The following is a 27,558-nucleotide window of genomic DNA, read 5'->3' as shown; positions in this document are numbered from 1 at the left end:
CTCTACCTCTTCGGCCTTCTTCAGCTTTCTTTCCTCCATCACTTTCAAACAAGTGAACACGTAAAACGCAGACGGACACCAGGGACCAGCCCCCCCACCGCTCCTCACCCGGACCCCTTCCTCCCACCGCGGGCCACGCCTCCTGCAGACCCGGGAGTTTTTCCCGACGCGGCACTGGGATTCACCGGAAGCGCTCGCCAGAGGGCCGCAGCGCCGGCGCCTGCCAGTTTCGTTCCGGGAGACTCCGAGCGCAGCGGGTGGGTGTATCTCCTGCAGTGCATTCTGGGAAAGTCACTGCGGCCTCCGCTTTGTTTCCGGCCCAAGTGCCCGGCAGGTTTCCCGAGGGTTGTCAGCGGCACCTTTACTGCCTCTTTCGGTTTTCGGGTCGGGCGGGGGTCCTACCGTCGCTCGCCGACGCCGCCGGCATGTCTGGGGTGCGCGCTGTGCGGATCAGCATCGAGTCGGCCTGCGAGAAGCAGGTCCAGGAGGTGGGCCTGGATGGCACGGAGACGTACCTGCAACCCCTGTCCATGTCGCAGAATCTGGCGCGTCTGGCCCAGCGGATCGACTTCAGCCAGGGCTCGGGCTCCGAGGAGGAGGAGGCGGCGGGGGCCGAGGGCGACGCGCAGGACTGGGCGGGCGCCGGGTCCAGCGCGGACCAGGACGACGAGGAAGGTAAGGCCCAGGTCTGCTGCTCGAGTCCGCGGGCCTGGCCCGGGTACTGTCGCTCGGCCTCGGGCGCTGGGTGAGATGCTGGGCGTGGGAGTACTTGAAAGTAACACCTGCGGGGAGCAGTAGTTGTGCTCATCGTCATCTTTGTTTATAGCTGGACAATTTAGGGCACCGGTTGGCTCTTAATACTCCTTCTCCTTCTGCAGGTTTCCGTGAGTGGGAGCGTTTGAGACACTGTCGCTGGTGAAGTGTTTAAATAAATTTTTAATAGAGAGTCTGTAACGTGGCACATTCTAGTTAAGAGCCCAGTAATTCGTATCGCCGCTCTGCCACTCACTTATTAGCTTGTGATCGGCGAGTTAATGTCTTCCCTTTGCAGTGTGGCTGATAGTAACACCTACTGAAAAGAGATCTGTCTTGACTGGAGTGTGGCATAGGTGTAAAATAGATAAGGTAGGCCGGAGCCAAATCATGTAGTGCCAGTAGGCCAGGATAAGCATTTGGCTTTTATTAGAAGAACAACTGAAAGCTTTTGAAGGATTTTAAGTAGACAGATTAAAAAGATTACTCTGCATCGGATGTAGTAAATGAATTATGGGGAAAACAGAACGGGAAGGAGAGAGGCTAGTTAGGAGAGAATTGTAGAAAAAGTATGAGTGCTTTTTGGATTCTCATTATTGTCGAGAATGAACAATACAATTCTTGATTTAGTTATGTGCAACAAACCCTGTGTAAATGGGAATTTAAAGATGGCATTTCAAGCCAGTGGTGTTAGGAGAACTGGGTCCATTTCGGAATAAAAGGTAAATACTGCCTCATACCTCAGACAAAAATTATTTCCACAAGGATTGAAATGCAAATGAAGAGAATAAACAAAATATGGGAAGAAAGTTATAATCCTATAACCTTAGGAGTAGGAGAGACCTTAAGCAAGATAGGAAACAGAAGTTATAAAGGAAAAGATAGACATTTTAATTACGTTAAATTTAAAGGTAATAATGGGAGAAGATGCCATAAACAAAGTAGAAAGATAAATGACAGACTGGGCACAGTATTTGCAACACATATGACACACAAGTGGTTGATATTCTTTATATTCATAGAGTCCTTTCAAACTGAAAAGAAAAAGACAACTCGGGCCGGCCCCGTGGCTTAGCCGTTAAGTGCGCGTGCTCCGCTGCTGGGGGCCCGGGTTCAGATCCTGGGCGCGCACCAATGCACCGCTTCTCTGGCCATGCTGAGGCCACATCCCACATACAGCAACTAGAAGGATGTGCAACTATGACATACAACTATCTACTGGGGCTTTGGGGGAAAAAAAAAAGGGAGGAGGATTGGCAATAGATGTTAGCTCAGAGCCGGCCTTCCTCAGCAGAAAAGAGGAGGATTCAGCATGGATGTTAGCTCAGGGCTGATCTTCCTCACACACACACACGAAAAAAGACAACTCTTTGAAAAATAAGCCAGAGATATAAACAGTCAGCTCACAGAGGAAAGACTTCAGATCTCACTAGTAGGAAGAGGCAAATTAACACATCCTTAAAATAGTATTTTAAGATTAGCAGAAATTTCAAAGATTGTTAACGTCCAGTGTCGGGAATGTGAATTGATAGAGCCTGTTTGGAAGAGAGTTTGACAGTTCAGTATGTGTCAGAATTTTTAAATGTGCATCTCTTTTGACCCACTAATATCACGGCTAAGAATTGAACCTACAGAAAAAGTTTTACGTATGCACAGATGTGTGTTCAAGATGCTTACCACTACTAGCATTGTTGGAACCAGTCTACGTGTCCGTTAAATACGAATGGTTAGACTTATTGTACATCCATGCTCCAGAATATCATCCAGTGTTAAAAGAATGAAGTAGATCTGTATGTGCTGACATGGAAGTGTCTCTAGGACATATAAAGTCAGGGAAAAAACAAGTAATAGAAAAATGGGAGTATAAGTATATAAATGCATAGAAAAACATTTGGATGGGTACTCCCCAACTGTTAATAGTGATTACCTCTCAGTAGGGGAGATAATTAGGGGTAAAGAATGAAGCAAAACTTTGACTTTTTATTCTGTAAGTCTCTATCGTTTGAACTCTATATAGTGAGCATGTGTTCGTGAAACTTAATTTAAAAAATAAATTTAAAAAAAGTGATTCAGAGGTTGGAAGATATGTTAATAGTGTTTACTATCTGAGTGCTGCCGTTATAGGTCATTTTTATTTTTGTACTTTTCTGTATTTTGGAAATTCTCTATAATTACTCAAGTTTTAAAAGCTGAAAGAAAAAGGGTTATTTAAAAGGCTTGCATAAATTTAAAAAGATTTGAATGCCTACTTATCATGTTGTAATGTTAGATTTAACCTATGGAAATTAGATCTATATTTGTTTTGCCGTTGTAGGAATGCGTACTTAAATGTTAACAGCCATTCGAGAAAGGGTGGAGAGCATGGGATAAAAGAGGGAACAATTTGAAAATAAAATTCATTATTTCTTCTGTTAGTACTTTTAAACCTCTAAATGAGCTTTCTAGCTTCTATTCAATGTAACTAATACCTGTGTATTTCTTTTTTCTTTCTCTTTTTAGGTTTGGTAAAGTTTCAGCCTTCCCTTTGGCCTTGGGACTCAGTGAGGAACAATTTGAGAAGTGCCCTGACAGAGATGTGCGTTCTCTATGATGTTCTCAGTATTGTTAGGGATAAAAAGTTTATGACTCTTGATCCCGTCTCTCAGGATGCACTTCCTCCAAAACAGGTATTTGTGGGCTTTAATTGAATAATGGTACCATTTTATTAAGTCCCAGGACCATTTTCCTTTCATGCAAAATTAAGTCAGTCCGGATGAATATTTGAAAACTAACTGGGTCAAAACAAAGGCATAAAACTGTATCTCCTTTATCTATTATTTTGTTAATATACTTGTGACCCTTGGAAAAGTTGTTTCGTTAATAATGTAATACTTTAAAGAGCCTGGATCCTTGATCTGTAATATAAAATATTATACAAAAATGTGGTGGTAAAATGGCTTTGGAGTCAGATAGACCTGGGTTCAAATTCCTGCCTTTGCCCTCATATCCCTGTGACCTCGAACAAGTTATTTCCTCTCTTGAAGTCTTAGTTTTCCCCCTCAAACCCCCCTCCCCACTTTTTAGGGCCTGGTTAGAAAAGTTAGAAAGGCCAAATTATGGAGGGTATTGAGAGCTAGGTAGAATTGTTGAGATTTGATGAAGAGTATATTCAATTTTTGAACATTAGAAAATGAAAGGGAGGCAGCAGAAGGATGAATTGGTGAATGAAGAGTCTGAAATCAAGGAGACCACTTAGTAGGTGCTTAAGGAAACAAGCATCGGGACCATGACCAAGTAAGTGGCACGAGAGGAAGTAATAGCTGTAAGAACCCATTTGTAAATAAAACTAATTGAATATAATTACTCACATAGCAATAGTTTCAGACTCTAGAAACATTGTGCTGGAAGACTTCTTAGAGATCATTAAGCCTGCTTCCTTCATTTTACAAAGAGAAAAACTAAGGCCCAGAGCCTTTTCTCTGTGATGTGTTCAGGTTGCAGTAAAGCCAGTGGTTAGAGAGCCAAGACGAGAACTCCAGCACCTCACTCATAGCCCATTGCCTTTCCCGCCATTCTGTGCTTTTCCCAGAGAGGAGTCTCCAGGAATTCCTTGAGCTCTCTAAGAACTTACAATTAGGTTCCCTAATATGATCAAAAGATTATTGTGGGGCCGGCCCTGTGGCTTAGCGGTTAAGTGCTCGCACTCTGCTGCTGGCGGCCCGGGTTCAGATCCGGGCGCACACCGACGCACCTCGTGTCTGGCCATGCTGAGACTGCGTCCCACATACAGCAACTAGAAGGATGTGCAACTATGACATACAACTATCTACTGGGGCTTTGGGGGAAAAAAAAGGGAGGAGGATTGGCAATAGATGTTAGCTCAGAGCTGGTCTTCCTCAGCAAAAAGAGGAGGATTAGCATGGATGTTAGCTCAGGGCTGATCTTCCTCACAAAAAAAAAAAAAAAAGATTGTGACATTTTTTGAAACTTCATGATTTTGACTCTCATATAGCCAGAAAACTTTCTTTCATCAAACTTGGCTTTTTGGAAATATGTCTGGCTGATACAGTACACAAATGGGTGGTGATTATGGCTATTGATGTATGTATATATAATACATAGATTTTGATTTCTCATCAGTTTTCCAAAAATTAGCGTTCAGTGAAGTACTTTTAATATTAATACTGCATGGTTTCAGTGTTAATTCCAAAGGCACTTTGCTTGCTGTAATACAAGATAATTTTACAGCTATACTCATTGGAGTCATTCATTTATTCATTAAGTCAAATATGATGTGCCAGGCATTATTCTAGGGTCTGTGAATATAGTGGTTTCTGCCATCATGAAGGTTACATTCAGGCAGAGATTATAGACTTTAATCAAAAATGTAATGAGTGCCACAAAAGAGTGAGCTTACACGTGGGTGGAGAGTAGGGACTGGCAGTACATAAGAGGGGGACATAACCCAGGCTGGGCAGGGTTGATGCAGTGGTAAGTTCTGATCTGTAGTTCACTGTGGTGTGTTTGGTTTAACATAAGTCTTTATTTGAGTTGACCAAAGAAATAGGTTGAGGTTATTATTATTTTTGTGTGTATGTGTGAGGAGGACTAGCCCTGAGCTAAAGTCTGTTAGCAATCCTCCTCTTTTTTGCTGAGGAAGACTGGCCCTGGGCTAACATACATGCCCATCTTCCTCCACTTTGTATGGGACGCCTCCACAGCATGGCTTGACAAGCGGTGCGTAGGTGCGTGCCTGGGATCCGAACCCCAGGCCGCTGCACTGGAGCACACGCACCTAAGGGCTACGCCACTGGGCTGGCTCCAAGGTTATTATTCTTAAAAAACATTATTATGTGTACTTTTCCCCCCTTCTCTTTGCTTTTCTTTAATTTGTAAATTTTCTCTTGAATAATGGGTATTTCATTATTGGGAAAATGTATAATTTTAAAATCATTTAAAAATTTGCACTTTTGGTTGTTTTTGATAGAATCCTCAGACGCTGCAGCTGATCTCTAAGAAGAAGTCACTTGCTGGAGCAGCACAGATCCTGTTGAAGGGGGCGGAAAGACTGACTAAATCCGTGACTGAAAACCAAGAAAATAAGCTACAGAGAGACTTCAACTCTGAGCTTCTGAGATTAAGGCAACACTGGAAACTCAGGAAAGTTGGAGATAAAATTCTTGGAGATCTCAGCTACAGAAGTGCAGGTGTAGATTATTGTTAGAAACTATGCTTTTAAACTATAGTTTGTCAAAAAACTACAGGGTTGATTGTAATGTTACATATTCTTCTCTAATGTATTATTTCTCAGTTACATGTTATATTTTGAAGTTTTAATTTCTGTACACATAATCCTGAAGAAATTAAAATTACTGTCATAGCCTTCCATAAATATATATAAATAGTTTAGATTCCATTTGAAAACGTTTTAGGTACATTTAACAGAAAGGTCAGAGATAGGGTTTCTGTGCTAACACATGTTGACCCTCATTGACATTTTAGTCAGAAATAAGGAGGTAGGGCTACACTCCTCAATCAGGAGTTTACATGTAGCCCTTAGAAACTGGGCATAAAAGGAGAAAAGAGACATTTCTATTCCTATTCTTTTTTTCTCCCTTTAGTCTGCTGAGCTGTTTTTACATCCTGGGTGAAGAGAGGATGGTGAAAACACTTTGCCTTCCTTTTCTGCCAAGGCTACACACTAACTTAAGGAACATATTTTGTTGGAGTATACCAAAGTTTGGTGATCTTGAATTCACATCTTCTGGTATAAATTCTTTGTTGTTGAGCTGTAATAGCAGGTTCTCAAGGTACTCATGGTAATGTCTTTCTATAAGCTGCTCAGGTGTATTCAAAGGAACTGTACAGTAAAAGTTTATAAGATTAGGGGCCAGCCCGGTGGCGCAAGCGGTTAAGTGCACACGTTCTGCTGCGACGGCCCGGGGTTCACTGGTTCGGATCCCGGGTGCGCACCGACGCACCGCTTGTCAAGCCATGCTGTGGCGGCGTCCCATATAAAGTAGAGGAAGATGGGCATGGATGTTAGCCCAGGGCCAGTCTTCCTCAGCAAAAAAGAGGAGGATTGGCATTGGATGTTAGCTCAGGGCTGGTCCTCCTCACAAAAAAAAAAAAAAAAAAAAAGTTTATAAGATTCACAGCTCAGTGGCTTAAAGGCTTTGAATGCCAAGGGATAAAGTGAGGAGCCCTGGTTGTGATCGTGAGATAGCAATAGTAGAGTGATATTTCAGAAGGATTCATAATCCCAGAGCAAGCCATCATTATCCTAAAATTAAAGGAGGGTAGGGCGAGGTGGTCATGTCAAATATTGGAGGACCTATGTGCCTCTGCTTTGATGAGTTTTGGGAAGTTTTGAATTATGAAGGTAAAATCCCATTACAAAGATGAATTCAAGATGACAATTCAAGATGACAGAGACATTTTTACATTTTAATAGGTGGTCTGTAGAAGCAGTACTTCTGGCTCTGGACATTGTAAATTCTTTCCAACAAATAATTATGTACAAGTACTTTACCTAATTTCTCTTTACGGGACAGTCGCCCATGATTATACAGTCATGCACCGCATAACGACATTTTGTTCAACAACAGACCGCGTGTATGATGGTGGTCCCATAAGACTAATACCATATAGCCTAGGTGTGTAGTGGGCTTACCATCTAGGTTTTTGTAAGTACACTCTATGATATTTGAACAATGATGAAATCGCCTAACGACATATTTCTCAAAACATTCCCATTGTTAAGTGGCATAAGACTGTACAAGGATTTGATTATATTCTATTTTTAATTGCAAGAAGATCTTAAACATCTCCCTTGTTATAAAACAGCAGTTACATTTAAGTACCCACTCCTCGTATAATTCAGCAGCCCAGAACAACTTACCCAAACTTCTGCACTGCACGAAAAGATACACACAAAAATCTAGGAACTGGTTGAAAAAGAGGTGGTGTATGCTCTATCCTTTTGTCCTCTTGCTGGATTCAGAACACTTCAGTTGAAACCTTATTACAGAGGGTGAGCTCCAGAAGTATTTAATCTCCAAGGTTTAACTCTGAGGAAGTATTTTCTAGAAGTATATTCATTTTATCGAAACTGCATTGGAATAAAAGTTTGGATGGCTCATGGAGTTCCTTTATACTAACTTTACCATTAGACTAAGGAGTGTTATTTTTTAAGGTAAATAAATCTTTTCTCCTGCCTTCTTTCTTCCCTTTGCCCACCACCCCTTCTCCTTTCCTCTAAACACATGTGTTTGGTGGGAACTTAATTTATGATCAATGATGTGGATGTGAAATATTATTATATACTTAATAAGTACTTAAATTAGTTTGTTAACTGTTTTTGATTTTCCTATTTTTAATACCCCATTAGGATCTCTTTTTCCCCATCATGGTACATTTGAAGTAATAAAGAATACAGATATTGATCTGGATAAGAAGATACCTGAAGATTACTGTCCCCTGGATGTTCAAATTCCTAGTGATTTAGAAGGATCTGCATATATCAAGGTATTTGTCAGCGTATTTTTCAAATAATTTCTTAGTAATAGCCCAGAAGCTAATTTGCTAACATCTTTTTTCATGTTTTTATTGTCACATAGGTTTCAATTCAAAAACAGGCTCCAGACATAGGTGATCTCGGCACAGTTAACCTCTTCAAACGACCTTTGCCCAAATCTAAACCAGGTGTAGTTATGTTCTATTCTCTAACTTCTAGTCTTTTTTTTTTTTGTGTGTGAGGAAGATCAGCCCTGAGCTAATATCCATGCCAATCCTCCTCTTTTTGCTGAGGAAGACCGGCTCTGAGTTAACATCTATTGCCAATCCTCCTCCTTTTTTTTTCCCCAAAGCCCCAGTAGATAGTTGTATGTCATAGTTGCACATCCTTCTAGTTGCTGTATGTGGGACGAGGCCTCAGCATGGCCCGAGAAGCAGTGCGTTGGTGCGCGCCCGGGATCCGAACCTGGGCCGCCAGTAGTGGAGCGCACACTTAACCGCTAAGCCACGGGGCCAGCCCTCTAACTTCTAGTTTTAACTGAGCTTACATTTACAAATAAACTGAAGATAAATATAAATAGGAAAAATAGGTACTTTGGAGTAAGAACAATTGGAAATGTACTGTTTAGAATTTGTTAATTGACCATTAGTGAATAGTTGTACAATATTTTTTTAAAGATTGAGCTTGTTTACCAGTTTTTTCTGTGTAAAAAGAATTTTTATATTTTGGAAAAGATATGCTGTAATACAGTGTTTTCTGGACTTTTGTCTAAGGTCTTCAGATCACCATTAAGCTAGTTAATACATCATATAGTTAGGTAATTAATATATATGTTTATGTTTCCTGTCTTTCAGGTTCCCCACATTGGCAGACAAAATTAGAAGCAGCACAAAACGTGCTCTTGTGTAAAGAAATTTTTGCGCAGCTCTCTCGGGAAGCTGTTCAAATTAAATCACAGATCCCTCACATTGTGGTGAAAAACCAGATTATCTCTCAGCCCTTTCCAAGTAAGAGCAGCCAACCCTTTGAGATTTATAAATAGGACTTTGTGGTTTGGGGACCAGGACAAAGTGGGGAGCTGTTTGGGTGTGTTGAAGGAACAGTAAGAGCAGAGAGGTAGTGTGCTCTTCATAATGGCAGCTAGTAAAGTGGGCAGCACAAACTACACTGGTGACTCTATTCTGGGTCCCAAATAGCGCACCTCCGGGATTTTAAACAGCATATGTTAAAAATTTGCAGTAGCAAGACCTTTATTAAGCAACAGTTGCTTTCAGGGTCTATGCTAACACATTTGTGGAGGATTTTTCAAGGATCATGCCTTATTGTCCGCATGAGATATCAATTAGAAAATGCTTAATTTATTAAAAACTCATAATATTCCTAAATTTGTGGAAATTGAATTGTAATCATATTATTCAAAAGCAGTTAGACTTACCCTGGAGATCAGTTTGTAGTTAGCTGTGCACTTGTTTTTTACATAAGTTCTGAGGAGTATCTTCATAGATCTTGTCAAGGGAATGGGTTTTCAGAGTGAAAAATTCCATCCTCGTTCTCATGGGAGCAGAGAAGAGTGTCTTCTAGTCAGTAAGACCAGATACCAACTCTGTGTGTTTTTTAAAAAAGGTTTTGTTTTTTTTTTTTTAATTTAAAGGCAAGAAGAAACTAGTTAATTAATATATAGTTTCTGTTCACCTGTCTTTAGCCACAGCTCAAAGTCAGCAGCCACATTGTAGGTCAGCAGAATTTGAATTGTTGACATATGTGGTACTTTATTATACTCATGAACAGTTTTTCCAGTGAAAAATGTTACTCATGAACCCTCTTTTTCAAGTTTAGAATGTATCTTTTGAGAATGGGCTATGATTATGCTTTGTGAAGAGAGTTTCTGCCTTCCCGTATTTTAGGTTATTTATATCGGTTCTCCTTATTTTTATAAATAGGCTTGCAGTTATCTATTTCTTTGTGCCATTCTTCACATGATAAGAAATCCCAGAAATCTGCTAGTGAGAAGCAAAGTCCAGAGGACCATCTTTATGTCCTAGAGCATAATTTGCATCTACTAATGAGAGAGGTAATGCACTGCGGTAAGCATATCCTGGGCAGTGAATATGCACAGGCTCCCCTCTGCTGAATCCTCATTATTCTCAGAGCAATGGCAGTCGGTGTCTGTGATCCTTGACATTCACTGCGAAAGAGCCTTGCTGTATGCTGGGGGAATACAGACATAATCAGAATACAGCCTCTGTTCCCAAGCATAGCTTCTAGTGGTAGAAATAGACCAGACGTTTTATAGAGAGGATAAGAAACATGCTAAGGCTCCAGAGGGATTCTGATTGGGTGATCAGGGGAAATGTCTTGCCAGAGCCTGTGAACAGGATAGGTGAGTTATTTCAGGACATACCCTACTTACAGGTCGTCTAGAACTGTGTTTCCAGTTTAGGCTAATTTCAAAAGAATCCCCCAAGAAACTTTTAATAGAAGTATATATTCCAGCCTCACCCCAAAACCTGGGTCAGTTGTTTGTCATGGTGCAAGAATCAGTATTTTCTGAAAGTTCCTCGGGTGGTTCTGATAGGCAGCCAGGTTTGGGAACCCATAATCTAGGGTATAAAGGAATAGCTACTGATTGCATGTGTTCTGTCAATGAGACTTACTGAAGAATGTTTTTTTTTAAAAACCTTTAAAATAAAAATGACAGCTTGAGAGGGACCCTTCTTTTTACAAACTCGCATTATGCATGGCCTAGTAGATGTTAACGTTTTCCTGTGTGCCAGGATTGCCTTTATGTGTTGTTCACGTCCATTGCTTTTGTGTTTCCAAAATGTGAGCTGTGCTTTGATTGAACGTTGTGTAGTATTTCATCTGTGGCTGTTTTTGTTACAGTTTCATAAACAGACCTTGAGTTCCATCACGATGCCTCATCCAGCAAGTGCACCTTTTGGCCACAAGAGAATGAGACTTTCGGGTCCTCAAGCTTTTGATAAAAATGAAATTAATTCATTACAGTCCAGTGAAGGGCTTCTGGAAAAAATAATTAAACAGGCAAAACATATTTTTCTGAGGAGTAGGTAAGGATGAACAAAGTTACTATTTTTTTTGAAGCTGTAGTCCTGTTTCCTTTATTAGTTACCTCATAAACATTATTTTTGGCATGCTTTAACCTTTTTTCCAGGGAGAGGAAGGTGGCTGCAGGGTCAGAGTTTATGGTCCTAGACAGTCCTGTCAAGTCTGGGAAGACTTCGATCCAGGGCCCATGTAACTTCATATATTGTTTCTAACACTGGCACTAAAATTTTGAAAGACGACTGACTGGGAATGTGCCCTAGAACACCATACTTTCTTCTAGAATCCGTCCATGAGATACTTCTTCCTGAACTGATTTAAATCTTTTTTTGAAGCTGTCTGTATTTTTTGGTTGTCATGCATTTTAGGCCTTTGGAAGGCACTTTCCCACATGTTGACTTATTTAATCCTTATTCTCTGGGGTAGATGGTGTTAACCCATTTTTACTGATGAGATTGAGGCTTAGAGAAATTGTACAACGTGCTCAAGGTTACACAGCTAAAAAGTAGCAAAATCAGGATTTATGCCTGGGTCTGTGTAACTCCAAAGCTCATTTTCTTTCTTCCATGCACATTGTTTACAAAAGAACTGGCATGATTGGGCCTAAATAAATGTGTCTTTTTCAAATGCTAACGGATGTTCTTCTATTTTATTATTGGTACTTAGTGAAGAGGTCTGTTGTTACTTCATTCATAATTGTGCCTTGATAGTACTGCAGGATTTTAGGCATGGGCACACTGCTGTTCCATGAATGATATTTTATTTTTGGTTTTCAGCTTTTTCCTGTTAATACATGGTTTTATTAGCACATTAGCTTGTAGTCTTAGAATGGAAACTTTTAGTAAAATGAATTAGGAAGACATGTTAGAGAAGATAGCATGATGCAGTGAAAAGAGTAAGGAATTTAAGGTAAAAAATGGGTTTAAGCCAGGGCTCAGCCACTTGTTAAGTAATTTTGGGCAAGTTACTTAATATCTATGGCCTCCATCTATTCCTCTGTCAGCTGAGGGTATAGGAGTCTGGGCTTGTGATCAAATTAAATAATGCATACAGAAGTTCTTTACAAACAAGGAAAATATTATATGGTAGGTTACTGTTGTTACTTTCCTTTTGTATATTTCAATTATAAAAGCTGTTAATTTGAGTATATTGTCAATCTTGCAAATTTCTGATTAACCATAAAGTTAAATATTCCTTGAAATAAATGAAGGCCTGGAAATAGCTCTCTTTAGAATCGTTATAAATTTCAGAGTAGTAGTTATAATCTTGGAAGCAGCAAAGCTTTAAAAATGTTCCGTTTTTTTCACTTAGGTATAGAAATCATGTTCCAGTGTATCAACACCATCTGTATAATACCATACGCAGCGAGACCTACTATTAACATGCTCATGTATTTTGATATATATGTGTCAGGGCGTGTGTATTTTTTTTTCTGTGTGTGTGTGTGAGGAAGATCAGCCCTGAGCTAACATCCGTGCTAATCTTCCTCTTTTTGCTGAGGAAGACCGGCTCTGAGCTAACATCTATTGTCAATCCTCCTCCTTCCCCCCCCCACAAAGCCACAGTAGATAGTTTATATCATAGTTGCACATCCTTCTAGTTGCTGTATGTGGGATGCGGCCTCAGCATGGCTGGAGAAGCAGTGCTTCGGTGTGCGCCCGGGATCTGAACCCGGGCTGCCAGTAGCAGAGCGCGTGCACTTAACTGCTAAGCCACCGGGCCAGACCCAGTGTATCTTTTCTAAAAACAAAAATCTGGGATCATTAAATTTTATACCCTGCCTTCAAAGATATTTTAATAGCTATGTAATATCCCATTATGTGAATATTCCATGGTTTTTTTTTTTTGTGAGGAAGATCAGCTCTGAGCTAACCTCCATGCAATCCTCCTCTTTTTGCTGGGGAAGACTGGCCCTGGGCTAACATCTGTGCCCATCTTCCTCCACTATATATGGGACGCCACCACAGCATGGCCTGACAAGCGGTGCATCAGTGCACGTCTGGGATCTGAACCCGGGCCACAAGCAGCGGAGCGTGCACACTTAACCGCTATGCCAGCGGCCAGCCCCCATGATTTCTTTTACCAGTTCTCAATTGCTAGATATTTTTAATTTCTAGTTAGTTGATAATTGTAATGCTGAGATGAACACTCTCACGTACGTATTTATCAGCCGTCAGAATTTTTGAAGCACTGTCAGGGAAACAAATCACAGAAAAAGAAGAAAAAGTTAAGTAAGCATTGAAAGAAACCAGTACTAGAGCAGAAGTAGGGTCAAAGAGCAAATTCCAAGCCCATTTTTCTAAAAGCCCTTGTCCTTCATCACTGGCTAGTCACTTCCTCCAGGCCTTGCCTTCTCTTTCATGAAAGTGCTAGAGTCAGATCATTAGAAACTGAGGACCTCTAATAGTTTGGTTAACTTGCCTGGTTTATGCTTTGTTCCAGGCAGTGGCTGTTGATTAGTGTGTATAAAATATAAAGGAAAGATTGCCGGCTCTGGAGTTAGACTCCCAGGTTTTGTACTCCAGCTTACATCTCTGGAACCTGGGGCAAGGCACTAAACATGGCCCAACTGCTTTTTTCTCTTCTGAAAAATGGGATGATAATGGTACCTACTTCACAGGGTTGTTAGTAAGATTAAATGATGTTGGGGCCGCCCGGTGGCGCAGTGGTCAAGTGTGCGCACTCCGCTTCGGTGGCCCAGGGTTCGCAGGTTCGGATCCCGGGTGCGCACCGATGCATCGCTTGTTAAGCCGTGCTGTGGCGGCATCCCATATAAAGTAGAGGAAGATGGGCACGAATGTTAGCCCAGGGCCAGTCTTCCTCAGGAAAATGAGGAGGATTGGCATCAGATGTTAGCTCAGGGCTAGTCCTCCTCACAAAAAAAAAAAAAAAAAAAGATGCTGTAATTCATGAAAGCACTTACTACAATATTTGGTACATAATTAGCACTTGATGAATCTTATTTCTCATTTAAACTTATCATATTTATCTTTCTTGCAGTATAAGATTTTAATTGTGCAGAAAGTCTCTCTAGCTTCTCTCTCTTTTTTCCTTCCTTTTTTTTTTATACAATACCCTGTCAGTTTCAGGTATACATCATAGTGATTCAACATTCTCTCTTGCTTCTCTTGAAAATGATTATAATTCCATGACAGTAATGGGCCTCAGCTATGGGTGTGTCCCAAGTCATTTGTCACCAGGGATCAAATACTGATATTTATGAATGATTTATATTCTTAATAGAGCTGAGGTTAGTACCCTAGAAGTGTCCTTCTTGCCTGTGTTCTGATAAGATTTCCTGAGTGGGAGAAAACAAATGGAGTTAAAAGAGAATAAAGCTGTGCATGTGTGTTGTAATGGGAAGCTGAGAACCAGCGCATCAGAGCAACGTGAAGGAGGGTCTTGAAACTACATCTGACCTTGCTTGAAAATCTTTGCTTTTCAAATGGTGGTATTTTCAAAAAGTAGTCATCTGATTTTCAAGTATCCATAAAACTGATAAGTGATTTCTAGTCTTATTATTTTATATGGTGACTTTCTAAAAATTTTGATTTCTTTTCTTTTAAAGAACTGCTGCCACCATTGACAGCTTAGCAAGTCGCATTGAGGATCCGCAGATACAAGCTCATTGGTCGAATATTAATGATGTTTATGAGTCTAGTGTGAAAGTTTTAATCACATCACAAGGTTATGAACAAATATGCAAGTAAGTGTCAAAAAGTTATTCATTTAATATATTAAGTTACTTTTTATGTATTGATGTTTGCTGAGTGATAATATCAAGATTTTGTTTTTTTTGCTAGGGTGGCATACCATTCTAGTAAATTATATCAACTATAGAGTGATTGTGAGAATGAGAGGAAAGAATGTCTAAAATAGTCTCTATTAGATAAATGTCACATATTTGAGCTATGGTGAAAAATGAACCTTGGCATTGAGCAGAAAGCTGCCATACCTCCTTAGACTCTGGTCTGCTTCACTTCTTGCCTAGAGGCTGTAGTGAGTCTAGGATATTTGAAGTGAGTAGGTTCATTTATATTAGAGCCTATACTCTTGGTATTGTGCCTAAAACAGCCTAAGTTTTATGGCTCTCTCCTGGCCTGGAATTAATTCTGTGTCTAATTCAGTTCATGATTATGCCCTTAAAACTGTGTGACATCTGTGCAAAATGACTTTTGTCCCCAGCATTCATAGAGCAGCCATCTACTTGATTTACATTCACAAATCACAGGTTAATATAGAGAGAATTGATTGGTGGTTGCCAGAGGTGGGGCTGGGTGAAATGGGTGAAGGTGTTCAAGGTACAGACTTCCAGTTTAAGATAAATAAGTTCTGGGGGAGTAATGTACAGCATGGTGACTATGGTTGATAATACGCTATTGTATATTTGAAAGTTGCTGAGAGTAGATCTTAGTAGTTTTCATCACAAGAAAAAAAAATGGGTAACTGTAAGGTAATGAATGTTAACTAAACTTATTGTGATGATCATTTTGCAAAATAATACATATATCAAATCATTATGTTGTACAGCTTAAACTAATGCAATGATAAGTGTCAATTATATTCAATAAGACTAGGGGGCACAAAACAAGTTAATACAATTGGCTAGTAGTCACGAAAGGCATTTTTGGTCTCCATTTGAGCCTCTTTGAAATTTAACAACTGACAAGATATGGCTGAGTCCCCTTCCCCAAGTCAGTCTGAGAGAGCCGTTAGCAAACGTTTATCAGGGTCTGTGAATACTTTTTATTTTTCAAGATTCAGTTGCTTTATTTCAGGCAGACCTAACTAGCCACAGTGGTCTCTCCATTGAGCGAAACACACCTTGAAAGAAAATCACCACCCTCAGGACTGGGGGAGTATAATACATTTATAATGCTATTTTTTAATATGGAGGTTTTAATTCACTATTTTTTAAATGAAAAACAGTAGATGAGCATGATTTAAAAGATCAAATGTAGAAGATAAAAGAGTGCACAATGGAAAGGAAATCAGTCTTGAAACTTGTAGGAAAAGAGGGTGGAATGAGGCTGGATCATGGCTTTCTTCCCCCATACCTAAAGAAATAATGAAATAATTGGGGTGACTTAGGGGTGTGGTGGGAGGGTTGGTGTTGAATGTAAATGAAAGAAACAAGTTTGGCATGAGTTTTTAACTGTTAGGCTGGGTGGTGGGGTCATTGTACTCTACTCTTGTTTGCTTGTAAAATTTTCCATAATAAAAAGTTGAGAGTGAGCACAAAGGAGAGGAAGAGAGAGAAATTATCAGCATTAAATTGTTTGCAGCTAGAACTAAGACCAAATAATTTATGGGATTATGGTTACAGGACCCAGTGTAAACGTTCTAAACTTCTGTGAAGAAGGGTTAGTGATAATGTGGCCTTGATAGAATCAGGAGGGAAGAGGAAGTAGAAGGAAGTAGTAGAATGCCCTTTTCCTCAACTTTTATAGCTGCAGTTATGTTATGCTGTTTAAAGTTGAAAGTAATTCTCTTTCTTAGAACGCCACCGAAGCAGTCTTGAAAACAGTTTCTTACACATCCTTCCAGGAAAGTCTATGCATTTACAAGCGTATATGTCTTACCTGCTCCCTACCTCTTTTACACAATATTGTGTGCTTTTTGAAAAATGAGATATAATTCACATAACAAAATTTAACATTTTAAAGTTTACAATTCAGTGGTTTCTAGTATATTCCCTATGTTGTATAACTATCATCACTGTCTAATTCCAGAACATTTCCATCACCCCAGAAAGAAATGTTGTACCTATTAGCAGTCATTCCCAGTTTGTGTGCTTTTTTTACTCGGTAGTATTATATTGGTAAATAAGCATTCCTTATCAGCACATAAAGATCTACTTCATTCTTTTTTACAGCTTTATTGTGTTCCATTATATGTACCGAGGCTTTTAATCAGCCTTCTATTGATGAACATTTTAGTTGGATGACAGCAAAATAATTTGTATACATGCAAGTATGTGTATAGGATAAAGTCCTACAAGTGTAATTGCTGGCTCAAAAAATAAAGACATTTAAAATTTTGATTAATGTTACCAAATAGCTTTCCAAAGTGGTTGCCATGACTCTGCTGTGATGAGAAATCCTCTTCCCTCACACCCTTGTTTTAAAAAAAAGACTTTAAAAAATTTGGTTAGATTAATAAGTCTTTTCCTTTCAGCCTTCTGAATTTTGTGTTTTGCTTTGAAAGAAATATATAAACTTTAATTCATCAAAATTACAGTTTTACGTAGACAACTGCCAAAATGTTTTATTCCTAAATATTTACTATAAAATAAAGTTAGAAAAAAGAGGTACTATCAGATGTGAAAAGATATAATGCTATTTCTTCTGCATTTGTTCATCTAGATTATTTGGTTTGGGGAATTTTGTGTTTCTTGTACGTCATATGCTAAAAATTTGTAAACTGGTTTGAAAAAGTGTCGTGATCTGCATCTTATTCACTGGCTATTTGATGAGTTTCTTTGTTTGACCTAAGTCAAGTTTAGAGTGTACATATTCTGACTTGTTTGCTGATTATTTCAGGAAAGGGTGAAGAGTTAAAACTTTTTCCCTTTCTGTATGAAAAGGAAACTCTGGCTCTGGTCCCTTAGTAACCGGATAAGGAAAGATGTCATCTGTGTTACTAGGCAACACTGCTTATGACAAAAATGATCCCAAATTGGTAAAATGGATCTGGACTGGGAGGAATTCTAAATACCTGATGGGGCTGCCTTTGGATTTCCCCGGATAGAGTGACTTCTCAAACTGGGCAGGTCTCTTGCGGGGACCCTGGAAACCATGCCTATGGAGTTGTTACAAGAGCACGTGGCTCCTATGAGGAATGAGGTTTCTGAGTCAGGGCAGGTCCCACACACCCAGTGTGGATCTCATCTCACTGCACTGCTGCTGTGTAGACAGCTGCATGTCCTGCTGCAAGGACTGCCATAGAAGAGGAACAGCCAGCGTTGGCCGGCTGGCAAGCTGTGGTTCCTCTCCTGTACCCTTCTGAGTAGACGAGTGCTCAGGGTGGTCTATGGTAGTCTGGTGGAAGTCTGACGGTTTAGTTGAACCCAAGAAAACCCCAGTCCCTCATGGGTGTTGGTGTAGATTATTAAAACTGTCTGTTATTTTCTTTTTCTTCGATGTTAGGGTTTAATGTTTGTGGCGTTATATAAGGTAATTTTGAACATTTCTGATGTTAAGTATATGTGTCTGTACAGGTCCATTCAGCTGCAGTTGAACATTGGGGTTGAGCAGATCCGAGTTGTACACAGAGATGGAAGAGTGATCACACTGTCCCATCAGGAGCAGGAGCTGCAGGATTTCCTTCTGTCTCAGGTAAGAGTTGCAGGCTGCAACTCTTGATCCCCTTCCTCTCATGACCATTTAAAGAACAAAGTGGGTGAGAAGTATTTCAAGTATAGTAAAGTATAAAAAGAAAACCATTGTTTCTGCCATCTTATTTAATTTCTAGTGCACATTTTACAACCTATTGGTTAATTGAAAATGTTGATAAACTATCCTAGATTTGTTTCCACTAAGTTTAAGATGAAGAACCAGTTCTGAGACTAGCAGACTTGTTTTATTTCTCACGTTTGCCAAGGTTTACAAGCCCTCTAGGACCGCATGAAAGTGGAGAAGTATTAACCCAAGCAAACCAGAGAAAGGGAGATCAGATACAAAACTATAGTGACCATTCTCCATAATAATAAGTGGAATGCTTTTATCTTAAGCCCTAAGAAAGAGTTCCTCATATTAAGGGGCAGTATGGAAAGTGCTGGGTTCTAGTCTCACTCCACCACAAAATTTAGACAAATTTCTAAACCCCTCTTTCCTCATCTGTAAAGCAAGAACAGTATTTTTCGTGCCTTCTTCATGGAGTTGTGATGATCCAGTGAAATACTGAGTTATGGGAGAAAGGGTAGGTTTCGAAATTCTAATGTATTTTTCACATAAAACATTTATATTTTACATAAAATTCAAAAAAAAATACACTCTCCATCCTAGAAGCAATAATCTTTTATGCTGACTTCCTTCTTTGGTGCCAAGTAAATAAAATGCATTTGTGAGGTATGGCAGCTCTTGGTTGATTACACCTGAAATGGCTTTGGTCAGCTTAAGCACACAGACACAGACACACACGTGCGCACGCGTATTGGAAGGCTATTGGGTAGCTCTCAGAATCAATGAGAAGTCTAGAGAACAAGGCTTGCAGATGGATAGGGATCAAAGGAAACCAGCTGGTGAGAACCACAGCCAGGGGGATGCCACTGTTGCCATCCTGGCACTATTGCCTTCATCGCTGGTCGGGGAGTGCACTCTAAATAGCCCCTGGGTATCAGTCAGGGTCTTAACAGGAAATAGTGGCACATTCAGGATAATTTCAGGAGGGTCTGTTTACAAAAGTTTGAGTGTACGAGAACCACCAGGGAAAGTATGGTGACCTGCTGCTACTAGTAACCAGGTAACCAGGCCTGTGGGGTTTAGTAGTCAGTAGTCCTAAGCCAAAGGGATAAGGAGAGGGACAGTCATGTAGAACAGGCCACTTTGAGAAGACCAGCGGCCTTTTGTCAGGGATACAGCCAGTCTCGGCAACCTCACAGGGAGGGTACCAGGGGAATAAATGCCCTGACCTTACTCTCTTCTTGCCGTCCCGCTGGCTCTCACTGCATGGATTACCTGGGTGCCTCCCATTATCTGAACCTAGCCTGAAGCCAGAGGACATAGAAAGCCGTTAGTGTAACTATACAGATCAACCTTCCAGGGCAGAGTAGGGTGCAGAGTGGATTTGAAGGAGTGAAGGTGAGATAGTCAGCACACCCTGCTGCTTGTAATGTTGCTTCACGTTCAGGGATACAGGTAGGAGTCTCCAGTTGGCCAGGTTTCGGTCGCATGCTTGTGCTCAAGCTGCCAGTGGACAGGGAAAGCATGTGTCAGACTATTTTAGTTCCTGCAGTGGAAGGTGGGGTCCTGCTCCCTCCACCCAGTAGTCACACAGGAGGATTCCTCAAATGTGAGATAGGGTCCCTGTGCTAGGCAGTGAAAACCCCAACGAAAGTTTACTTCACATTCATGATGTCAACTCACTGCAAAGTAAATATGCATGCTGATTGTCAGTAAAGTTTCCTTTTCTTTCACAGATGTCACAGCATCAGGTGCATGCAGTTCAGCAGCTAGCCAAGGTTATGGGCTGGCAAGTGCTGAGCTTCAGTAATCATGTGGGACTTGGGCCCATAGAGAGCATTGGCAATGCCTCTGCCATAACTGTGGCCTCCCCGAATGGTGACTATGCCATTTCAGGTACTTTCTGCTTCTTTACATGTGAAGAGACCTTTGGGAGTTTGTCCTTAACATGTAGCTTTAATAGTTACATAAACTAAAGAGTAATTTTTCTCTGCAGTAAGTGAGTTCATGTAGTAGTTATGCTGAGCATTTATCTGATTATAGCTATTATTCAGAGCAACAGATTATTACTTCTCTTTCTAGATGTTTTGCGTGGCAACACATTTTCCTAGGAGATTATCTGAAAACTGCCATCAGCATTGTTACTCCTGCAGTTCAAAACCTTTAATGGATAAATGCTTTTTAAAAATGTATTTCTGCAAATCAATAATATCTGCAAGAATATTATCTGATCCTAAAGATGGCAAACGAATAGAACTGAGAGGAGAGATGTCTTATTAAGCACCTACTCCGAGCAGGGCACTTTAATAGGCACTTACACGTGTTATCTAGTTAAAAATTATATTTGGAGTGCTTTTGGTTTTAGTGTGATCTTTTCTAACCCCTGCTCTAAATATTTGCAAAAGTGGGTAATTAGAAATTTTTCCCCACAGGATCACAGCTTGTGAATCCATAGGCTTGGTCATTGCTAGGTCTTTATTGATAAGAATTTCAAAATACCCTTTTCTCCTTTCCTGAGTAATAAAGCTTCATTAAACTCTGAAGTTCTTAGTGCAGAATAATCTTTCCTTTCTCCCTCTCAGTCCTGATTCTGAACATTTGAGTTTCACTGTATGGTAGGTGTACATTAACCAACTCAGTGAATGATTGGATTATCAAATAATGTGTTAGAAAAAATAAATTGGTGATTTTCTGAAAATATATAGGACATTTCACTTTCTTAAGCCAGAATTCATCTTGCCTCATTTTTATACTACAAATAGTAATTCATGAATATTTATACCAGCCCAGTATATATGAATTAGTAAAAAAATTTTTTAGCACATTGAAACTGAAAAGCACTTTTATTTTTTTTTGTGTGAGGAAGATCAGCCCTGAGCTAACATCAGATGCCAATCCTCCTCTTTTTTTTTCCTGAGGAAGATTGGCCCTGGGCTAACATCTGTGCCCATCTTCCTCTACTTTATATGGGACGCTGCCACAGCATGGCTTGACAGGCAATGCGTTGGTGTGCGCCTGGGATCCAAACCTGTGAACCCTAGGCTGCCGAAACGGAGCGCACACATTTAACCGCTTGTGCCACCGGGCCGGCCCTGAAAAGCCGGTTCTTTTAAACAAGTTCTTTTAAACTAGAACTTTCAAGTTGGTAGACAGACAAGGTTTTTGTATCCACGGTAGAATGAAGTTGTGGGATCTACCCTTGTTTTCTAGTTTGGAAAATGAATGTATTGATATTTTGGTTTTGTTCCACAGTTCGTAATGGCCCTGAAAGTGGCAGCAAGATTATGGTTCAGTTTCCCCGTAACCAGTGTAAAGACCTTCCAAAAAGTGATGTTTTACAAGATAGCAAATGGAGTCATCTTCGTGGACCATTCAGAGAAGTTCAGTGGAATAAAATGGAAGGTCGAAACTTTGTTTATAAAATGGAGCTGCTTATGTCTGCACTTAGCCCTTGTCTACTATGATTTTTTCCAGAACAGTTTTCAGATTATTTTTTCCAGTGAGGTTTCCAGAAACTTGGACATGAGATGTTTGCAGATCAACTATAAGCAGAAGGAAGAGAAATCTTCCAAAGGAGTATTGTTTTAAAAAAGTAATAACGAGCAAGTGTTTACCAAGCATTTTGAAACCTTTCACTTTATAAGTGACAAGTGCTTTGAAATGCAGAAGTTTATGTACAGTTATAGAGTATACAGTATGGAAAGATGTAAAATAATACATTTTTTTATGCAGTTAACTTGAAATGTTACTTATGGGTTTGAACTTAGTTTTTAAAATATTCCTTTGATGTTGACATCAAATAAAGCATATGGTTAAAAATCCCAGACGCTTTCTGAACTCTTAACAACCTAAATGAATTGTGTCTTTACTTAACTCGTCTTATTCCACTATTTGTTAAAAAGATTGCTTAAGAATATTTAAATACTCGTATGACCCAGCTTTCATCCAGGAATTCACTCACATGGGGAGAAGCAGATCCTTCCCTGAAGCGTAACCAAGTACCTGCCAACATAAGGAGCCTCTCCTCCCCTCCGCACCAGAGCTGTTAAAGCATGCTCTTGTGTTAATGAAGTACACCCCCTCCAGCTGTCTTCTTGATGCATGCCTGGGTCTAACCTAAACAGGTACATTGAGAACTTCCTCAGAAAGTACCAGCTGAATGTGTGGAAGGCAACAGATTGTTATCTTTAGGGCTTCCTCAGTCCCTTTTGGGGACCCATTTGAATGATCTCACTCTGCTTGCAACACTTAGTGTCTCGCCCTGCCCTGGGATTCTCTGGCTTCCGCCCAGGGACCCGGGATTGCTTCTTCCAGTTAAAGACTTGTCCTGTTTTATTCCACTAGCTCTCTGCTTTCTCACGGGGAAGATACTAATGGGTTAATGGATTACATTTTGCAAATAACATGTTTGAACTTCTTGGAAATAGTGCCCCAATCCTAAAATGTGCCTGAGGCGGCCCGGGTTGGGATCCCGGTGGGCGGGCACCGACACACCACTTCTCCGGCCACGCTGAGGCCGCGTCCCACCTACAGCAACCAGAAGGATGTGCAACTACGACATACAACTATCTACTGGGGCTTTGGGGGGCAAAAAAAAAAAAGGAGGAGGATTGGCAATAGAAGTTAGCTCAGAGCCCGTCTTCCTCAGCAAAAAGAGGATTGGCACGGATGTTAGCTCAGGGTTGATCTCCCTCACAAAAAAAAAAGTGAGGAACTTCCCTTAATAAGAGACTTAGGCTTATAGGACCTTTTGGTACCAATATCGATAATATATAGGTAATGGTTTCCTTATGAGTAAGGCTTTCAATTTTTAAAAGATACCCTTCTTATAAGGTGACTATGAAGTAACTTTTAAAAAGTCTTTTGTGTTTCTCCACCTTTTTTCTCTTCAAAGAAAAATGGAACTTGTAGGCTATAAAGTACCATAACACCTTCGGGTTTGTGTTTGCTTTTTTTCCCTTCTGATCGAAGTTCTGCGTCTTTCTATCCATGAGAATTAAAAGAATTGGTATGAATCTGCAATTAATTATTTAAAAGTCATTAGTACCTCGTAAGTTTTGGTGGCCCACAAAAGTTGCCTTAGCAAATTTTACTAAGCTGATCTGTACAGTTCTACTCACATACGGAGTCTCTTATGTGACTTTGCAGGCCCACGCTGTAGTACAGTGAATCTCAGACTTTTGCCAAAGGACTAGTTTTTGTTTTTTTTAATTTCCATTTGTTGCAGATTGATACTTCTTTGATAAAATATAATAAAAATGAATTACTAGAAAAATTAAATTTAAAAAACATACAAAAGCCCCCCCTTTAAGTGGCTGTCAAATATAAACATTTCTGAATGCTTTATTTTCTGTTTCTATGATTATCTTGTCATAAACCAGTAACAGGACCACGTCTGAGTAGAACAGATGAGAATACATGCACAGATATTACCACCTGTTCTTCTAAACGTCATCTGAGTAGACTGTAATAACTGAAGACTGACATGATCTTCATATGCCTGCCTTTCCCCATTTTAAGTCGCTGTGTAGTGAATAGCCATTACCCACTGAAAGAATAGTGGAAACTAAAGTAAATGTGGGGAGAAATGGCAGCTCAGTTGCTGTGCAGCAAATCTTGTGCCTTGTGTGTGTTTACATTTTCCAGCTTAATGTTTCAACCTGAATCACCTGGAGTTGGAAGGATGTGCTGTGAACTTGGGAGACAGGCTGGTGAAAACGAGTTAGTCCCTCACCAAGCAAACAGGTTGGTAAAAGCTGTGTTGGAATGTTGGCTCCCCTACTGCTTAGCTGTATCAGCTTGGCAAGGTCACCCTCTCTGACCTGTTTCCTGATGTATCAAATGGGGACAAGGATGCCTCTGCTAACCTCAGTGGTGATTCAAAGCTTTCAATGTGGTTGATAATGGATATTAAATTCTAAAGTGCTATGCAAATATAAAGCATTAAGTAACTGTTTTATAAAAGTCAAGCCAATTAGAAGTTGGAAAAATAGTTAAGACACCAGCTTTATTTTTATTTATCACTAGGAGAAAGCGTTTCAGAAAGTCCTGCGATGTTCAAATTTACAGATGGTAAAGACAATAAGTGCGTTAGTGAGTAGGAAGATTTTAGTTTGTTCTGGTTCATTTTTAAAGCCTGTGCTTTAAAATGCTACAGTGCTCTGTAGTCGACCTCTCGCCATACTCTCTGCCTTTGTCTTTAATTCGTTCCTTTCACTTCCCTACTCCTGTTCTTCGGCGATGCCTCACATACTTGGGGCAAAAGTCAAGTCTCTTTGAATCTCACTTTGGGATGGGAACTTTTTCCCATATTTTTCACTTTAGGATGGGAACGGATGTAATAGGCTGTTCACAGCTGAGACATGCTGTCTCTGAAATACGAGCACCGTGACGCAACTGCTACTCAGAAATCAGTGACCAGAGCTTGGTCTTCGTTCTCAAGTTTGCAGTTTCCTATCTGCAAGTCCACCTCTAGAAATTCATCATATAGACACACTTCACAAAGCACAGATTCACAAGGATCATTGTGTAAGGGTTATCGAGGAGGTCTGTAAAAGTGAAAAATTGAGACCAATGAGAGAATGACTAAACTTATGGTAGAGGGGCCCCAGACAAAGGTGCTCATTTTTACTTCTCTAAAAGTTGAGCTCAGTGGCCGAGGAATTTTTCTACTCTCGATATTCTGGCTCCCCTTGCTTAGGAATCAGAACAACTTTCATGTTCTATGGTATTTGTTTCCCTGTTTACTATCATGAACTGTTGTAGAACAGACTATATTTGGCTTGAAACTTAATAGATGAGAGAGAAGATTGAGATATAAAAGTTACATACAATCTGAAAAACTTCCTGATGATTTAGTGAGTATACCATGGAGATGAGGCCAGTGGCAGAATCTCCTCTTTCACTCAAATCTGTGCATGGCTTCTGTTAACTTTCTTTACAAGTACTCCCAATCCAAGCCCCTTGGGACCCGAAGATGCAGTAACAGACATATGTGATCTGTATTTGGTATTTGAAAAAGCCTAATGGCAATCATACATTTACCGTCTAAAACTTCATCAGATTTCTTGGCCAGGGCACCATCAAATCAAAGTGATACGCCTGATTATCTCATGTTGACCAGGAATTCTAATCAGCATTTATGCATTGTTGATGAATAGAAATAGGAAACTGAATTATTATTTAATAAGTTTACTTTGTTTAGTAAGGAAAAATCCTTCCAAACCATGAAGTACCTGAGGGAAAAATACTTGTAGCATTTTTAGGGACAGAACTGCCTGAACGTCAGTCACTGGTCTGTTGCATCAAAGGAATTTTGATTCCTAGCTGTGTGTGCACTTGATAAGGTCAAATCTAAAGCTAAAACTTGACTCATTTTACGTTAGCAGTGCTTTTTCTCCCTCCCTCAAACATTCAATCTCTGATAAACTTTACTTAAAACCCACCAATATTATAAAACATTGTAGGGGCTGGCCCTGTGGCTTAGCGCGCTCCGCTTCTGGCGGCCCTGGTTCAGATCCCGGGCGTGCACCAACGCATCGCTTCTCTGGCCATGCTGAGGTGGCGTCCCACATACAGCAACTAGAATGATGTGCAACTATGACATGCAACTATATACTGGGCCTTTGGGGAAAAAAAGGAGGAGGATTGGCAATAGATGTTAGCTCAGAGCCAGTCTTCCTCAGCAAAAAGAGGAGGATTGGCATGGTTGTTAGCTCAGGTCTGATCTTCCTTACAAAAAATAAAAATAAAAAAAATAAAACATTCAAAATGCACTGAAAGAGAAAGAGATCCATAGGAAATAAAGTTGAACGCATTAGTTAACAAGAGGGAGCCATCATGGTTGAAGGAACAAGTCTTTAATGTAATAGAAAGACTGCCCAAGATATTTATTTTGTATATATCATTTGAAATAAAAAGTAATTTTTCAGTGAACAATCAATTATAATATATCCATGCTATAGATTGCATTGTGCAGGCAATAAGAAGAATGAAGTTCAGGATATATATATATATAAAATAGAATCCCATTTGCCTAAAAAGAAAATAAATTAAATATGTGTATTGTGGTACGTGTATATATAGATATGTTCACATATGCATATGCAAGTCTAGAAGAATACACTCCAAATTTATTGTTCTCTCTGGAGAGTAGGATTGGAGGGAGAACTTTTAAACTTCAATATCATTTTAATTTTAAAGAAGGATTTGTAACCTTTGTAATTAAACCAAACCAAAACCACCCACCTAATTTTTAAAAAGCAGTGGAAATAGTGAACTCAGCAACCATGTTCTCAAGGACTGGAAAAGCTGACAGCTGGGATGGGTTTGGGTGTGCAAAGAGGCGCACATACTGGCAACTCACACCATTCTTTAGTGAAGTTGAGTTATGGACACACATGCTAACAAGAGCCACAGGGATTTACTCTGCTTTCAGTAAACTAGAGATGTGTCTGATGCTTCCCCGGAAACTAGGCAGAAACCTCTGCTGGATATATAAAAGCTGATGACAGAAAGAGGGTTTCCCTTTCCCCCAGTATCCCCTCTGAGCTTCTCAAGGAGACTGAATGTGAGTCACGTCCCTGGGGTTTCATATTTGGTTCCTCCGTCTTGGTTACATCTCCCAGCATCCTATTCTGCCACCTCTTCTCTACCCATGTCAGTTATCCAGCCCTTCTGAATTGCATCCTCCTGCAGGGCCTGCCTCTGCATTCCTGCACGGAGCAAGATATCCTGATAACCTCTCTTACCTCACACTGCCTTTGCTCCTCACCTTCCCGTGGTGTGATTTCCAATCAGAGTGAGTGTGAAGTGCTGTCAGGCATTTACTACCTCATGTGGGCT

The 27,558-nt window shown here is 40.1% G+C and overlaps 1 protein-coding gene across 2 annotated transcripts; it reads left to right on the top strand.

The window, feature by feature from the left end:
- Positions 1 to 257: 257 nt before the first annotated feature.
- MED17 (mediator complex subunit 17) lies at positions 258 to 24,831 on the top strand. 2 transcript variants are annotated; one of them, XM_058545401.1, is made up of 12 exons: positions 258 to 675; positions 3,253 to 3,419; positions 5,720 to 5,939; positions 8,123 to 8,259; positions 8,352 to 8,436; positions 9,103 to 9,255; positions 10,189 to 10,319; positions 11,132 to 11,316; positions 14,880 to 15,017; positions 18,531 to 18,648; positions 20,433 to 20,610; positions 21,967 to 24,831. In XM_058545401.1, the coding sequence occupies exons 1-12, from the start codon at positions 426 to 428 to the stop codon at positions 22,176 to 22,178; spliced, it is 1,974 nt and encodes a 657-aa protein (XP_058401384.1). In that variant the 5' UTR covers positions 258 to 425; the 3' UTR covers positions 22,179 to 24,831. The 2 variants fall into 2 exon arrangements, with proteins under 2 accessions (XP_058401384.1, XP_058401385.1); XM_058545402.1 differs by having other exon boundaries at positions 259 to 675; positions 20,451 to 20,610.
- The last annotated feature ends 2,727 nt before the right edge of the window (positions 24,832 to 27,558 follow it).

The sequence above is a fragment of the Diceros bicornis genome, chromosome 7 (genome assembly GCF_020826845.1).
Source record: "Diceros bicornis minor isolate mBicDic1 chromosome 7, mDicBic1.mat.cur, whole genome shotgun sequence".
In the NCBI taxonomy this organism is placed as follows: Eukaryota; Metazoa; Chordata; class Mammalia; order Perissodactyla; family Rhinocerotidae; genus Diceros; species Diceros bicornis.
This window is presented reverse-complemented; position numbering and strand designations above follow the sequence as displayed.